The sequence below is a fragment of the Leptinotarsa decemlineata genome, unplaced genomic scaffold (assembly GCF_025532065.1).
Source record: "Leptinotarsa decemlineata unplaced genomic scaffold, Ldec_3_MD MMD2_tig00000008_RagTag_RagTag, whole genome shotgun sequence".
In the NCBI taxonomy this organism is placed as follows: Eukaryota; Metazoa; Arthropoda; class Insecta; order Coleoptera; family Chrysomelidae; genus Leptinotarsa; species Leptinotarsa decemlineata.
This window is the reverse complement of record NW_027412537.1, coordinates 6,593,657-6,609,578: the sequence shown is the minus strand read 5'-3', so window position 1 is coordinate 6,609,578 and position 15,922 is coordinate 6,593,657. Positions and strand designations below refer to the sequence as shown.

The window sequence follows — 15,922 nt, the reverse complement described above, 5'->3', positions numbered from 1 at the left end:
ACTAACATTTTTGTATTAAGATACTCATGTGTAGAAAGCTGAAACTTTTCTTTCCAAAAAATTATTCCCTCCTAAAAATATACCAATTTCAATTTGAAGCATATTCATGTTTTTAGACGCGTTTTTTCGGATACTGTTTAGTTTCTGTCTAATGTATGACCTCCCACATTCCATGCAAGGTTTACGATACCTAAACGTGTCATGACATACATTGGACAAACCAAACACAAGTTGTATTAAGGTGGCAATGTATCTCAGAGCTAAACTTGTTCTATTAGGTTACTTTGAATAAGTTATGAACATGATAATGATAATGAGCATCCTTCATCGCCCCCCGTCATATTTTCTGAGGAATCTAAGCAATAAATTAACAAAAAAAATAATATCACATAATCAGCTTCACATAACTTAAAGTTAATCGAAAATTATCGCTCCCAGTACATGAAATAAAATCAAAAAGTCAACACACATCAAACGAGAGCCGTACCACTACGATACGGAATCGAAAAGCTAAGCGAACATATATTAGACAACGTGAAAAATGAACTCTCCTTACATCATTCTTGCAATGCCATTATGAGCTTCAACCTGGAAGTAATGGACGCGAATGAGCGATTTAATGAAAAACGTTCCGAAATAAACAACACACTTCGAACAACATGCTGAGATAAGATGGACAATTAACCTTTTCTTTGCAACGTTGGTCATGAAAACGCATCAATTCTGTTACCGACGAATTTATTGAAGAGCAATATATTCGGTTTGTTAAATCTTCTGAACCATATTGAATATTTCTGAAAGGGTTATAAAGTACCGAAGTCATAATTTTATACTCAGAGATGAATGCTATATTACCCATAATTAGTATAATTCAATATTTCGTTTTTTTTATTCTTGTCTAGGAACGCTACAACTATTTGTTTTTTTCTTGTTTATTTACCGTTTCGAAAAATCCTTCCTTTTAGTTCACTCTATTTTAGAAAATCATAAATGCAAGTAGAATGTTTCATTTGTGGCAAACGTGTCCGCTACTACCCGGGATGAAAAGTCTCGGGCCTAACAAATAGATGACGCTAGTATTATCGAATTCACTACTTTTTCAGTTTGTACTAACATTCAAAAGAAAGCTTTTGAAATTTCACTATGTTCTACTCATAACTTTGTGAGTTATTGTGCTAAGAAAGACACTACTTTCATTATTCTCAAAACAGTGATTCGAAAACAATTTCGTGTTTTAATTTTACACTGCTTCTTGATGAGAAAAAATACCATTCAAGCGAAGCATTGGCTCGCCAAGTGTTATAAGGACTCCGCTCTATCAGAAACAACGTCTACTGCAGAAGACGTCCACATGAGGCAGTTAACACCAGAAAACAATAAAAATTACAAAATCGTTTTGAATCATAGAAGGGAAATTGCGCGAGTTAGCTGACATTGAATAGATATCTGAAGGACGTGTTGGCTTTATATTGCATACTCATTTGACTATGAAGGTGCATATTCACCAAAAAAGTGAGCACCAGCGAACACGAGTCAACGAGCATTCTGCATCAATAATCGTCTGGTGAGTACGGGCTAGCGAGCGACCGAACGTATGCTTGATCGCGTTCAGAAAAGATCGAGAAGAAAGCGGTACATCAAAAGGTGCTCGCACAAAGTAGATGGATCAACTACGACTACGAACTTGAAGATATTCGCTCTGGTGTGGACGAGACATCAATATGTCGAGCAAACATGGGCGAACATGAGCGAACACGAGCAAACATACAAGAATGCTCGCTTGTGCTCGCTTTTTTGGTGAGTACGCACCTTGAGAAATCTCTGTTCGAAGTGGGTGCCGCGCGAACTCACTGTTGACCAAAAACAAGAACGGATTGATAATTCTGAGCAGTGTTTGGCTATGTTAAAACATAATAAACCGGAATTTTCGCAAAGAAATGTGACAATGGATGGAACATGAATCCATCACTTCACTCCGGAATCAAAAAGATCGTTATCTGAGTGAAGAGAAACTGGTGAACCTCGTCCAAAGTGCCCGAAAGCACAACAATCGGCTGGAAAGGTTATGGCTTTGGTATTTTGGGATGTGCATGGTGTAATAATCATCAACTATCTTGAGAAGGAAAATACCATCAACAGTGAATATTATAGAGCGTTATTGGAGCGTTTGAAAGCCGAAATTGCAAAGAAACAAACGCATATGGCAAAGAAAAAAAACAGAACTGACTGGTATCTCAACCGCCACAAAAAAAATAACCAGGAAAGGAATTTATGGCAAAAACATAACAATCTGTACTGATAGCAGACAAGCCCTATTAGCCTTGAACAGACAACGTGTTACCTCAGGGCTAGTACTAGAGTGCCACCAAGATTTAGCCAAAGCCTCGGTAGATAATAACATTATCCTGAGGTGGGTTGAATGGCACGACAGGAGTAAAGGTAATCCCATTGCCGACTCTTTAGCCAAAGAAGCGGCTGGACTAAGGATTTTAGGACCCAGTGACACCTAAGGCCTGATGACTTCGACAATTGCGGAATTAGCCAAACCTCACACCCATGCTCAATATCTAAAGAGATGGATGGATGGAATGAAAGGATGCAATCTTGCCAGGATCCCCCTGGGCGACCCTAGGAAGATGGCGCCGAAGAAATATCTGGCGATGACCAAATCCACGCTTAAGAGTAGGATTTCTGACTGGCCACTGTCAACTAAAGTAACACCTCCATAATATGGAGCTAGTGGACACACCTCTAAGCAGGATGTGTGAACAGGACGATAAAACTATCAGTCCTATACGAGTGTCCGGAGTTATCGTCAATAAGAGAATGTGTGTTCGGCGAGTTTTGGCCTATACCTGCCGATATAAAGGAGATGTCTCCCAGTGACCCGTCCACATTCCTGGAAAGGACAGGATGGACGATGACAACTCCTCGGGAGGATGAACAATAGGTCACATGTGGCCTAAGTGCTGTGAGCCTACTCTCACCCTCCCTACTCTACAGATCAGATCAGAACCAAGCACACACTGAACATGATTTAATATTAAAAAAATAATTGTAATTTTTTGAAAATTAAGAAGTAAGTATTTATAACGTTTTACTTTGAAATAATATTATATGTGTGTTATTTCAGCAATGTGATTGTAAAAAGACTATCCAATAAGAATATATGAACTCGCTGAAACTAAGTTTATGTAGATGAATATAAATAGAAGCTGGAGACGTAACCTTTTTCTCAGTCATATCACTTTATTTAAGAGTTCATCCAAATAAATTTCTTCCAAAGTACTTTTCAAATCAACACAAAATATCCTTGCATAATCAAAGTAGCTTATTATTGAAACATTAGGAATAACATAAATAATATGAAGTGTTTTTATTATATCCCTGGTGACTTTAATTTTCATCGTTTTAGGCATTACCAAATGCACACTGAATAGCTGGACTTCAAGAAGAGTTTGAGATTTGAGACAAAATCTACATTCAACCATTTCAAGGCATCAAATAATTGTCAGATTACAATAGAAATGAGCTACGTTGTATAATAGACCTACTTATCACATTGCTGATTCATCATATGAAGATATTTGGACTGTCAACAGACTGTGCATGTCGTCTCTGTAACATAATGAAACAGAGCACATAATTTGTGCATGCCCCGCCATATACCCAATCAGTTTTTCAATTTTTGGCTCGAACTCGGCATCAAACCAAAAGCATCTTCTACCAAACAAACTAGTCAGTCTCCTTCATTGAGAAACTGTACTTTCTTGGTCAAGTTTGAATTGGTATGACCCACAATAAATCCTAGCGGATTGCCGTAGAGAATCACTCACTTTTTCTGAACATAATCTAATTTAAGAGCATTCATGGCATATGCCTTGATTATGTTACCATTGTTTCAATCTTATAAACTACATCCAAAAAGCCAATTCTACCGAGGAAGCTACGGTGTTAGAGAAACGTGTCTAGAAACAAAAAACGTTTGATAAAAGTGTTTAATTATTATCATCATGGATAGTGGTAGAGATAATTCTTTAATAATTTTCAAGTTTTTGGAAATGAGCACAGGTTTTATCACAATTTTTTTATCAAAGTTGATTTACTTATTATGAGTTTATTGATGGTGGACTATTTTCTTCCAGAGCCTTGGACAGTTTACATCTAGTTTTATATAGGTATGCAGAAAAAAATAATTCAACCAAGAATTGAATTTTACTGCCTGTCTTCTAGCCAGTTAAATACAGAGGTGTATCTGTGGAACTACACATTTCAGCACTGATTTCTTCAATTTTTAAACCATTCTCCGAAATCAACAGCTTATTTTCCTCCGTTCCAACGAACTCTACTGTATAATGTTTCAAATATCCGGACCCCACCTTCTTTCGTTCAACGAAAAAAAAAACGAAATAAAAACATTCTACAGCTACTCGACATGAAAGCGAGTCTATTTAGTAAATCTTTTCATGCGGTTCCTAAAGAAATTAATGGCGCAGAGATAAACGCGGTTTTGAAGTTAGTGACTTCGTGCCAGAAACGGGTATATTCTTGGACGTTAGTCGACAAGTCGACCAACATTTATTATTGAGGATTTTAGGAATGTCACAACCGAGAGAAGATTCGTCGTCTTCGTGTTTCGACGATTCACTATTGTCTTCCGAGCTTGCATGTCTAAAAGGAATGAGTCGATATAATTGCTCTATTTAGAAAAATTATTCTTTCGTTTTTCTAACCGAGAAAAACGGAAAGGCAATAAAACTGGGAATGAAAGGATGAGGCAGAGAAAATGTACGTAATTCACGAAGAAATCAACATTTAAATTTGAGGGGGTATATTTTTGGGAGATTATTTTAGGCAGAATAAGGTTTTGGCTATCTACTTCTCAGCTTAGGAAATACAGTAAAATCGATTGAAACACTTTTCTTCCAATTTGTGTATGAAGATGGAGAGGTGGAAAGCCCAAAACAAAAAATTCCTCTATACCAAAAATATCTGTCAATTCAAACAAGATTCCTATGACTAGGATTAAATCAAACAAGGGAATGAATTGGTCTGCTGCGCCGAAGGGAAGCAAATACCATAAAAAAAAGAAAAGTAGAAGAAGGGAATGAATGTCATTATGTACTGTCATCGATGATATACAGTCATAATGTTATGGATGAATTGGGTGCTTCATCTTGTAATGTGGTCCAGATTGGTGCTGAAGAGGTAATAAGCAAGTGTCTTTTTCCGAAACATCACATGTTCACCAGTAAGAATGACAGTGTTCCGTGTGAGTTGAATTTTATCTATTTCATATACTATATTGTGTAGCAATCCTATGAATGATATCTGATTCAATTCCATACCTACTTCTTCCAGTTTGTGTCTGAAAGTTAATTTTTTGCATGATCACACATTTTTGCGAAAGGTTTATTTTGGAATCAATTGCTTTTTTCCTTTCTTTGGAAATTACCCACGTTTTTGTATGAATATGAAGAAATAGAAAGCTAAACCTTTCTTTTCCAAAATCAACATTTCTTACTGACAAAGCATCTTTATAGCTCAATAACTTCTCAGTGGAATTTGAAAAAAACACATTGCAATTCAACAAAATTTTAATTCTTCTACTCGGTCGTTAATTAAAACCACTGCTGTCATTTTAATAAATGCTATCTATGTATATAATAAATTAGCGTTTGTTGTATTTTAGACTGTATGAAGCTGAAAAGTGAGACTTTTTGGAAACCAAATTTTCGAGAGTAGGTACCCATTACCCATTCTAAATATATAGTTGAATGGGACGGGTCAAGTGTAAATATAAATCAACTTGAAAAGCTGCAGATGTTCAACAGGACTCTCTCTGTAAAAGCATAAGAAATGCTGCTACATAATTGCGAACTTGAAATAACTTTTTATAGACACCTTTTTGATGACGGATTTTTATGACAGTTCCTCTAGAAAATTATTGCCTTGTTCACCTATGTATCTATAATGCCCAAGACGTCATTAACAATCAAAAGGGAGAAATGGAAGGAGATACTTTTTTTAGATGCCAAATGTTAACCTAACATTTGAAATGTGTGACCACTCACAGATGAAGATCCTTTTCATCGTAAAAATCATAAACATTCACAGTTGTACGTTACCTGTTATGAAAAAGGACATAATTGAACCAGATAACTCCTAAAAGCCAAACACCGCTCAAGGTCTCGTGATTCAAAACAGTACAGTATATTACAAATGCTTCCAATTGGTCAATAACAAACACGATTTTTCCAATGGAAAACCGATCACTACACTCAAATTGTTTTTAAATTCGAATAATAACAACACGTGAAAATAATAATCAAACACACATCCAATAAAAGATTGTTTTCAACATGGCCGCCACAAAATGCTATTTCACAAGGATTTGTTGACCCTGGCTCTACGGGAAATTCTATTGGTTGTTAGATCTTGGTCTGCGCTCTCATTGGCTCGATTCAAGGTTATGGGCACAACATGGATTATACACCTGTCATCAACAGAATATTTTCAAAAGTTCAACTATTAGAGCAGTACTACATATTATGAGTCGGTAACAAAGTCAGCATAGATTATCAAATAATTGTTTAATAAAGCGAATCTACAGCTATTTTCCTCTAAAACCATAAAAGTTATCGAACATTATATTCCAATACGGAACTGCCATCTGTTGACGGAGTGGGATGACACTGCGTTTGTTTGATTATTGCTAGATGGTAGCGGTTGCTACGCGGCAAGTTCAAATGAACTTAATCAAAATGTGAAAATGGTCCAAAAACAGATAGGCATAATTAACAGTGATCATGTTCCTACCTGTTTTCCTGAGTATTATCTTCGCCTTCAACAAAAAACAAACATGTAGTGTTGAAAGACTCCATCAACCCAAGCTGTCAAAGTGCAGAAAATTATTTTGAATACATGAATTTGAAAGTTTCTACAACTTGTCACCGATTCCGAACTATATCACTGAACACTTCTGCCCTTACACAACGTTGTTCAAAAGGAATTGAATGAATTATTTTCAATTCGAGTGATTTTGGTTATTTCGTGGGTAAACGAACTGCACAAGGAGAAATGTATTGGACTAGCCGACAGCCTAGGAGGCTCCCGATTCTCATGCGCTCCGGTGCTTGACAACAAAGTTGCCAGGCAACCAACAGCGCGTCACTACCCGAAGTGCGCTGGAGCAATGTGAGAAAAGCTTAAATTGATTAGAAAGAAATTGTGGAAGGAATTCCGCCAGCTTCGCTTTTAATTGAAAAGTTGGCATCTAAGAGAATTAAATCGTAATCTCCAATCAAGTTGCCAGTTACTGAAAATCTAGAAGCCTGTCTGTATTTGCAAAACCTTGGATCAAACCGATTGATGCAGTTCGTTGAAAAAAACCATACCATCACAAATTTGATTTTTAATAGACCAATTTATTATATGAGCATTATATTCCCTTTCTGGTTGAGTTTGATTCACTGAGATGAATATTATTGTATTTTCATGAAGCGAAGTGAATAAAGAAACCTCTTCAGTCAATGATACCACATAAAATCAGATATTTAATGAAATTTTTGGCAACCATCCGTAGCAACTGCTGCTACAGCAGAATTATTGTCTAAAAAAATCGAAATTGATGGATATGAAGATATTAAAAAGTTACAGAGAATATGTAATTGTGGCTTATTTGGCGCAAAAATCTGGAACTATCAAATCCTCAACCTTGTGCAACAGCCAACAGCCACTTTCCCAAAAGTTATCGCATTTCTTAAAAGGACGAATATTAGTTCTAGAGTAAAAAATGTGAGGTCTTCAACAGCGAGCAGATCCACAAATTCATCAGGGAAGCAACTAATGAAATATACCTACCTAATGAATCACAAGAAAATAAATTGTTCGATTCAATATTCATGTAGATTTTAATTTTTGGCTAAATTATACTTTATGGGATACTCACGGATTTTCGCGATTTTTTTGGGATGATACCTACTACATGATGATAGGAATTCAGAACACTTTTCATTTATAGTCGGACTCAATTAATTTTTGAGATATAGCCTGTCAAAGTTTGTATGATGTCATGTTTTACCTTTTTCTTTAAGCATTCAACAAGTATTTTTCCACATCACCGTACCTTTTTCTATCCCTTTTCATTCACTTATTGCCAAGTTTCTTGAAATTAAATTGAAATTCCATAATTTGTTAGGTGCTCAGGTATACAACACAAATCACTTTTTGTAAATTGCATAACATTTCACTATTGGTATTAGAAAAGTATCTACCCACCAAAAACTATATTTTTCAATAATCACTAATAACTCATAACGTTTTTGAATTTATTAACTTCCACTTGATATGACATTTATAGCTAAAATGAGAACAATAAATGACATGGATTGATAGAAAATTGATAAATATTGATGTGCGCATTTGTTCAACTGTTGGTGACTAGTGGCGCACGTTTATTTATCAAGCGGCTGTCTTTATTTTTCATTTACACATCTAATTTTTTTACATGGTACCTGGGAGCAGCCTGTCTGTATAGAACACTGCCAGGTCATTATCTTATTGGGTTTTTTCCATCTATATATCCCACCAATACAAACAATCTTTTTTCCGGTACTAGTATGTGCAGGTACCGAAAATTTACTAATGCCTCACATTCGCACGAAACATGATGAACTGTCTTTGTCCTTTATGATGCAGCTAATGTCTCCGGTATACTGAACTATTGATCAGTGTCCTCTCGGTGGACAACGTCCAGTGAGGAGCCCTGTAATTATTTATTTTGAGCCGATGCTTGCTTTGATAAAGTACAGTAAGTACTCTTTGTTTTTTATAGGTTTTCACTGATTAATCTTGTTTTCTTTACCAAAGATTTTGGTATCCACACAGCTGGGTCATGGCCTACAGATTGAGTTATTGATGATTCATAGACAAATATCTGAGCACTCATCAATTTTTTCGTTGCCAGTGATACCATATAATATCCTATCAGCTATTATATATCGATATCACCTTAACAAGTCACAGTAGGGCGTGACAATTAACATTAAGTCTATTTCTTACAGACAGTCACCTCAGTTCTTCACGGCTTATTCCCCAGACCAAACTGCAGTCAAAAGTACAATCTGAAAAAATTAGGCCGCTTATGTCGTGAAAATTTTCCTGCACAGTAAATTCCAACTTCCGTCTCATGATCGGTTTTCGACCCAATTGTATACAGGCACTTGCGAACAGGTTTGTTAGATGACAGTTTATTCTCCTCTCTTCGCTGTTTATAACTTCAACGGTGTAGTTTGTCGAACATGTATTTATCATCGTCTCCCACAAGTTTGATATTCGTTTCTCCATACACATTCCGATGACGACATCATTATGCCATTTGGATTCTAGGACATCGGCTGCGGATGCACATCTTCACCGGCAACAGGAAGTTGCATATCTTAATGAGGATGTAGAAATAATTTCGAATGAACCTTTTTCCTGAAGTACGAAAAATCACTCGCTAGCAGCGCTAGTAGTTCGGTAGGGACAAACACTGCCCTGTCCTCATATAAACATATGGTAAAGTACAAATAAAAAAGAATGTTTTCAACAGAAGAAAATGTTCCTGGAGCAAAATTAAAATTTGCAACTGTAAAGGATAACAATATTGTAATATTAAAACGTTGGCTTGCATGCCGTAATTTAAAAGTAACTGGAAAAAAAGTGAATAAATAGACAGGTTAGTATATTACAAACTCTAGTAGAAGAGTAGCGGTAGATTCAAACTGTAATGAAAGAAGTTAATAATTATTATGAATTTCAGATTTATTTCCGAGGGAAATATGAATCAAATATAATGAAATAAATTTAATGAAATATAATAAACGTTCTTGTTGAATACTCTTCGTGAGCAAAACAATAGCAAAATCAATACTCCCAGCCGCTCTGGACTGAATAATTCCGTACAACCCATCTCGTCTTGTGTTTGTAAATCTTTTGCTGGAAAAATCCTCACTTGTTTACTTTGTGGTAAATGTTCAAGAAGTACTGAAAACTTATGTGAATTTCTGGAACTTCATCTAGCTTTTCCTAATACGACTAATTACCAGTCCGTGCAAAGCTTATTGTTAAATCATCTGAAAATGGAATTTTTAACAGGTGATGATCAACTGTATTGTCAAACATGCGCCAAACTAACTGACTGTTATAAGGAAACAAGTATAGCTGAGGCACCAGTCAATCTAATAATAACACTGATGATATTCAAACAAGACTCAACCTCTAACGGAAGCAAGAAACTCTTTGGAAGGTTCGAAATAGATGAACATTTCAACCTAGCAGACCACTGTTATAATATTCATGCAGTCATTGTTCACTGTGGTTCTGGCGTTGAACGTGGTCATTATTACGCCTTGGTCAAAGAAGAAACGGACTGGTTTAAGTTTGACGATAGTCGTGTCACGAAGTGTTCTGGCGATGCATTGAATTTATTGGAGCCTCTGGAGACACCCTACATTTTGTTTTATGAGAGAGAGGACATTGTTGGATCAAGATTTTCAGATGATGTGGTGCTGCAGGTTTTTCCGGGTTTTCCTGCAGCTGAAAAAGCAAATGCGCCACTGGAATCAATGAAGTCGCCCCGGAGCGCCAATTAATTTTTATTGTTGTATTTATTTTATTTTTAATGTCATTTGAAATATATTTTAAAATAAACGATTGAGGTTATATCTCATTCTAATCAATGGTAATGAACTATGAAAAATTTACCATTCATTTCATGTTTAAAGCATACATATGAATATTTATTTTTTCCATTGTTGAATCCACTCTCCTCGAGGCATGTCGTATCCATTTCTTACGTCTTACATAGGTATGAGGTTTTATAAATAGTATAAAAAACACGTTTTCTTCCGGATATCGATTATCCGACGTACAATTCGCGAAACAGCAATGCTTTGTTGACATTATACTAGCACAAAACTATTTTTTATATTAGATTTATATTTTTGAATAATAAATTAATATTACTTGAATAACATTTACATGTGAATAGTTTATTGTTTGTCCCTACTACTAGTGCTGCTTCTCGTGACACGTTCGCTGTACTATTCTCAGGAAAAAGGTTCATTAAGGAGAAAGTAACCAGGTTCAATTCAAAGCCACGAAAACCCAGACATCGGTTTTTTCCAAAAATATAAATGTCTCCGAATTAATATAATAATTTCAGGACAGACAATTCCGTTTTCTGCTTCGATAAGCTTGTTGGGGGGTTAAAATGGACACCAAATATGTCTTGGCACAATCATGTTGCTGGAATTACAAAGGCTGCTTCTCAAAAGCTTGGAACACTGTTCCGAACCAGAAAACTGTACACACCTCAGCAACTTTTGACGCTTTATGAAACTCAGATCAGACCTTCTTTGGAGTATTGTTCTCATGTATGGAACTCCGCACCTAAGCATATCGGGAAGCTACTGGATTCCATCCAGAAAAGATCCATCCGCCTGATTGGAGACGCGAATCACTTGCAACCTTGATAGTCTGGAACATCGAAGAAAGGTTGGAGATTTCTTTATCTTCTATAGATACTTTCACGGGAAGTATTCAAGTGATTTGACACATTTGATTCCACCAAGAACAGTACATATCAGAAATACGCAACGGGTTGTGGCTGCTCATCGTTTCGAGGTTCAACTCAGTACACCTCGAACTTCACTGTTTAAGAACTCTTTCAGGAAGTTTATTACACATAATCTGCGTTTATGTGTAATAAACTTTCTGAAACATTTTTCCAAATGGATTTAATCTCCAGCAATTCAAATACAATGTGAATCGCTACTTTCGCACAGGCACCGCTCCTAGAGCGCCTTAATTATTTTCCTGTAGTGCTTGTGTTTTGTCCTTAAAATAAAACTTTGAATTTTCCAATCAGAATTGACCAATTTTTGCGTCACCATAAATTTACTGATAGATTCCAAATGATTAAATAAATGTTTTTCTGAAAAGGATTTGAAAAGTATCCTCACGTTTACCTAAAAGAATGCGAACAATAAAATGACGAAACAAATTATTCAATATGCGAACTGCCCAAGATGGCAGACTAGTTTTTATGTACTTCCTGATATGGATATGAAATAAAAGGGTTTGATGAAAAGAAGTATCTAATATAATGGAACGCCTAAGATGGCCGACTAATTTTTCATACACATAAATGCAATATGGCGGACTGCTCAAGAAAGATTATGGAATATAGATAGTGGCAAATTGAAAAATAAATTGATAGTTAGAAATACTTTTAAACAACATGCTCCAAATAGAAGAAAATAAGTTTAAATTAATTCAGACTCGTTAAATTAATTCATTTAACGAATCATATGGTATAAATGCTTGTCGAGTTCTTGTGCAGATAAATAAGAATACCTACAATATGTAGCTTGATCTGGACACAAATAATTCTACAAAGATTATATTTTTTTATAAAATGTAAATGTCTCTATAGGCGTTTGAATCAGGTAAATTATGTAATGTAATAAAGTGATGGGTTTGATTTGATTCGAAACTTATTTTCTTCTTTTGAGAACATGCTGGCGAAATCTTGTTTTTGAAAAAATTTTTACTATTGACTTATTCAACATGACACAACTTCTAAAAGCGTTAATTATAATAATGTGGTCTAAGAACACATTTAGTCCAGGAAAATGGATCAAAGTATTTGCATCAAATTGAGAAAGTGAAGAAAATTGTTATGGAGTTCGAAACACTATTAGAGAAGTTGCTGGGGATGTGGAATATCGGTTGGCTCACTGAAGTTTGTTTCAAAATTGCTGAATTTTGACCAAAAAAACCCTCGCATAAACATTCCTCAGGAATTGTTGAATGACGTAAACAGCGATGCAGATTTGCTCAAATGGTTCATAACGAATCATGGGTATATGGTTATGTCATGACATCAAAGCCAAAGTCAAACTGTCCTGTTAAGACTCTAGATATTTTTCCTTTCAGGAATAGCCAATAAAACTGTATTTCAGTCTAATAAAATTTTAATGATTTTTCCAAAATAACTTCTGACAGTCTCCTTTTTCATAACAACTATATGGTGAGCAAAAAAATATAAAAACAAGCAACAAATTGAATAATTATAAAATCTAAATAACAAGTTTCAATATCCTCCCCACTACAAGAGGAACTATTTTCCTCCAGATCCAATAACCAAATTGTTGTCACTGGTCGCCTGTATATTCGGCATTTTAAGTTTTCACACCTACGACACGTACTCAGCTGTTGAGCAATCTTTTCATCAAGTAAAGTAACTCACTAGTTCGGACTTTCATTCTCTACTATATAAAATGATTTGAAATCCCTGAAACAACTAAAAAAAAAGAATTAAAAATGAATATCTGAAAATAACAATTAAATTGAGCAAAATAAACCTGAAATAAAATAATAGTGAAATAAAATACAAGTAGAATAGGACAATTGAACAAAAATAAATAAAAATAAAGAAATGAAAAAAGAAAATAAAAATAAAAAGTTGAGAGATTCCAAGTCACGTTAGTTCACGACGTTTCGATTGTTAGTATCTACAATCGTCTTCGGGTAATGACTGGACTGAATCCTCCGAGAGATGACTATTAATAGGTCGTTCAAGTACTTTCACTTATCCCCGCATTCCATTTTCCGCTTCACTGGTTCCGTGGGAGATGACCGTTTGGCGGGAGTTGGCTATTTTTCGCTTGATGATGGGTTTCCATATGTTGCGTATTTCTACGCTGGCTTGGCTGAATACGTTGTTGAACAATATCTAAGCGGCTTCCTTGAATTTTCTCCTAAACCAATGTTCCTCTCTGTGCAAGATCTCAGCTTGGGACCACTCGATGTTGTGTTGATGGGTCCAACTCCCGCCAAAAGGTCATCTCCCACGGAACCAGTGAAGCGGAAAATGGAAAGAGTGGATAAGTGACCTATAAATAGTCATCTCTCGGAGGAATCAGTCCAGTCATCACCCGAAGACGATTGTAGATACTAACAATCGAAACGTCGTGAACTAACGTGTCTTGGAATCTCTTCACTTTTTATTTTTATTCTCTTTCTTTTTTCATTTCTTTATTTTTATTTATTCAATTGTTCTATTTTTACTTGTATTTTATTTCACTATCATTTCATTTCAGGTTTATTTTGGTTAATATAATTATTATTTTCAGCTATCTCATTTTTAATTCTTCTTTTTAGTTGTTTCAGGGATTTCAAATCATTTTATATTTTTCTGTCAAGCTTTGACAGAAAAAGAAGTGGGAACTCTAAAAGAGGCTGATTTTGGTCCTCTGGCTGAGCCCTCAAACGAATTAATCTCTAATTCAGTTTTGAGCAGTTTTGCTTCGAATTCTTTATCCTACCAGTCCAATGAAGGGGTGAATCATCCTATCCGTGTTTACTCAGAAGAAGGTAGTAGTGGCAAACGTAGTTGCAACAATAGATCGGTGATACATTCTTCAATGAAAACTCTTGGATTCAATGGTTTAAAAAATCTTGGAAACACCTGTTTCATGAACAGTATAATCCAATGTTTATCAAACACGGGATGGTTGCTGGAATACCTAAAAAAGGATGCATACATGGAAGATATCAATACTAGTATTTCTAGTATGAAAGGTGTTTTAATCAAATCGTTCGCAGAAGTTATCAAGGAATTATGGTCAGAAGATTCATCTGATAGAGTAATTAACAGTCTTCTTCAAAAATCAGATTCAAAGATTTGCTCCTCGATACATGGGTTCTGCCCATCAAGACGCCTACGAATTCCTACGATATCTTTTAGAAGGTTTACATGAGGACCTCAACAAAATTACTGAGAAACCTGAACCAATCTTAACTGAGATTGACGAAAAATTGAGCGATAACGGAAAAGCACAAGAGTCCTGGCAGAGATATTTGAATATGAACAACTCCAAGATTGTAGACTATTTCGTCGGTCAATTAAAATCCACTATAAAGTGCACACACTGTGGACACTCATCGGTAATCTTTGATCCTTTCTGGGATTTGTCCCTTCCCATACCACAAAAATCTGGCCAAGTGAGTTTGTCACATTGCTTGGATTCTTTCACAAGAGAGGAAACTCTGGATGTGTTCGAGGTGCAATGTGTTCGAGGTGCAAGCAAAGGAGAAAATGTACAAAGTCCTTATCAATCTATAAGTTTCCCCGTATTTTAGTAATTCATTTGAAAAGATTCTCTCCGACGGAAAGGTTCAGAGGCAAATTGAATGCTTCCATTGACTTTTCTTCAGATGGATTAGATATGAGCAGTTATGCAGCAGACAATGTGGCTCCTTGTCATTATAATCTATATGCACTTTCAAATCACAGTGGGACTACTCACAACGGACATTACACAGCATATTGCAGACATCCATATAGTGGCACATGGCATGAATACAACGATTCACACGTGTTCCAAAATTTCGCCAAAATCAATTGTGAGCAATGAGGCATATGTCCTCTTTTATGAACAGGAGGGAACGAAGCAGCACCTTTGATGTGTTTTTTTTTCTTTCCTTTTTTTTTTAATAATCTTAGTTCTTTGAATTGATTTGTATTTCTAGTAAAATAAATGCTTGCAAAATTTTATATAGTAGACAATGGAAGTCCGAACTAGTGAAATTCATCATGAAACATTGTCAATCACCTTCAAACAAATCGAAACGTCGTGAACTAACGTGACTTGGAATCTCTCAACTTTTTATTTTTATTTTCTTTTTTCATTTCTTTATTTTTATTCATTTTTGTTCAATTGTTCTATTTCACTTGTATTTTATTTCACTATTATTTCATTTCAGGTTTATTTTGCTTAATATAATTGTTATTTTCAGCTATTCATTTTTAATTCGTCTTTTTTATTTGTTTCAGGGATTTCAAATTATTTTATATAGTAGACAATGGAAG

The 15,922-nt window shown here is 35.4% G+C and overlaps 1 protein-coding gene and 1 long non-coding RNA gene across 5 annotated transcripts in view; one reads left to right on the top strand and one right to left on the bottom strand.

Annotated features, from left to right (window-relative positions):
- The window catches only part of tai (basic helix-loop-helix family member taiman), a 503,475-nt gene extending 495,312 nt beyond the window's left edge, over positions 1 to 8,163 (bottom strand). Inside the window, exon 1 of one of the 3 annotated variants that reach the window (XM_074170929.1) lies at positions 8,129 to 8,163. In XM_074170929.1, coding sequence (XP_074027030.1) covers positions 8,129 to 8,148 — 20 coding nt within the window. In that variant the 5' untranslated portion in view covers positions 8,149 to 8,163. Of the gene's footprint in view, positions 1 to 6,128; positions 6,391 to 6,819; positions 7,121 to 8,128 lie in introns of those variants that run through there. The other 2 variants (XM_074170926.1, XM_074170931.1) reach the window with 2 other exon arrangements.
- LOC111515984 (uncharacterized) lies at positions 4,436 to 7,944 on the top strand. 2 transcript variants are annotated; one of them, XR_002723617.2, is made up of 4 exons: positions 4,436 to 4,540; positions 4,598 to 4,788; positions 5,024 to 5,272; positions 5,693 to 7,944. It is a non-coding gene; the product is annotated as an uncharacterized lncRNA (long non-coding RNA). The 2 variants fall into 2 exon arrangements; XR_012464494.1 differs by having other exon boundaries at positions 4,598 to 5,272.
- Positions 8,164 to 15,922: the final 7,759 nt, after the last annotated feature.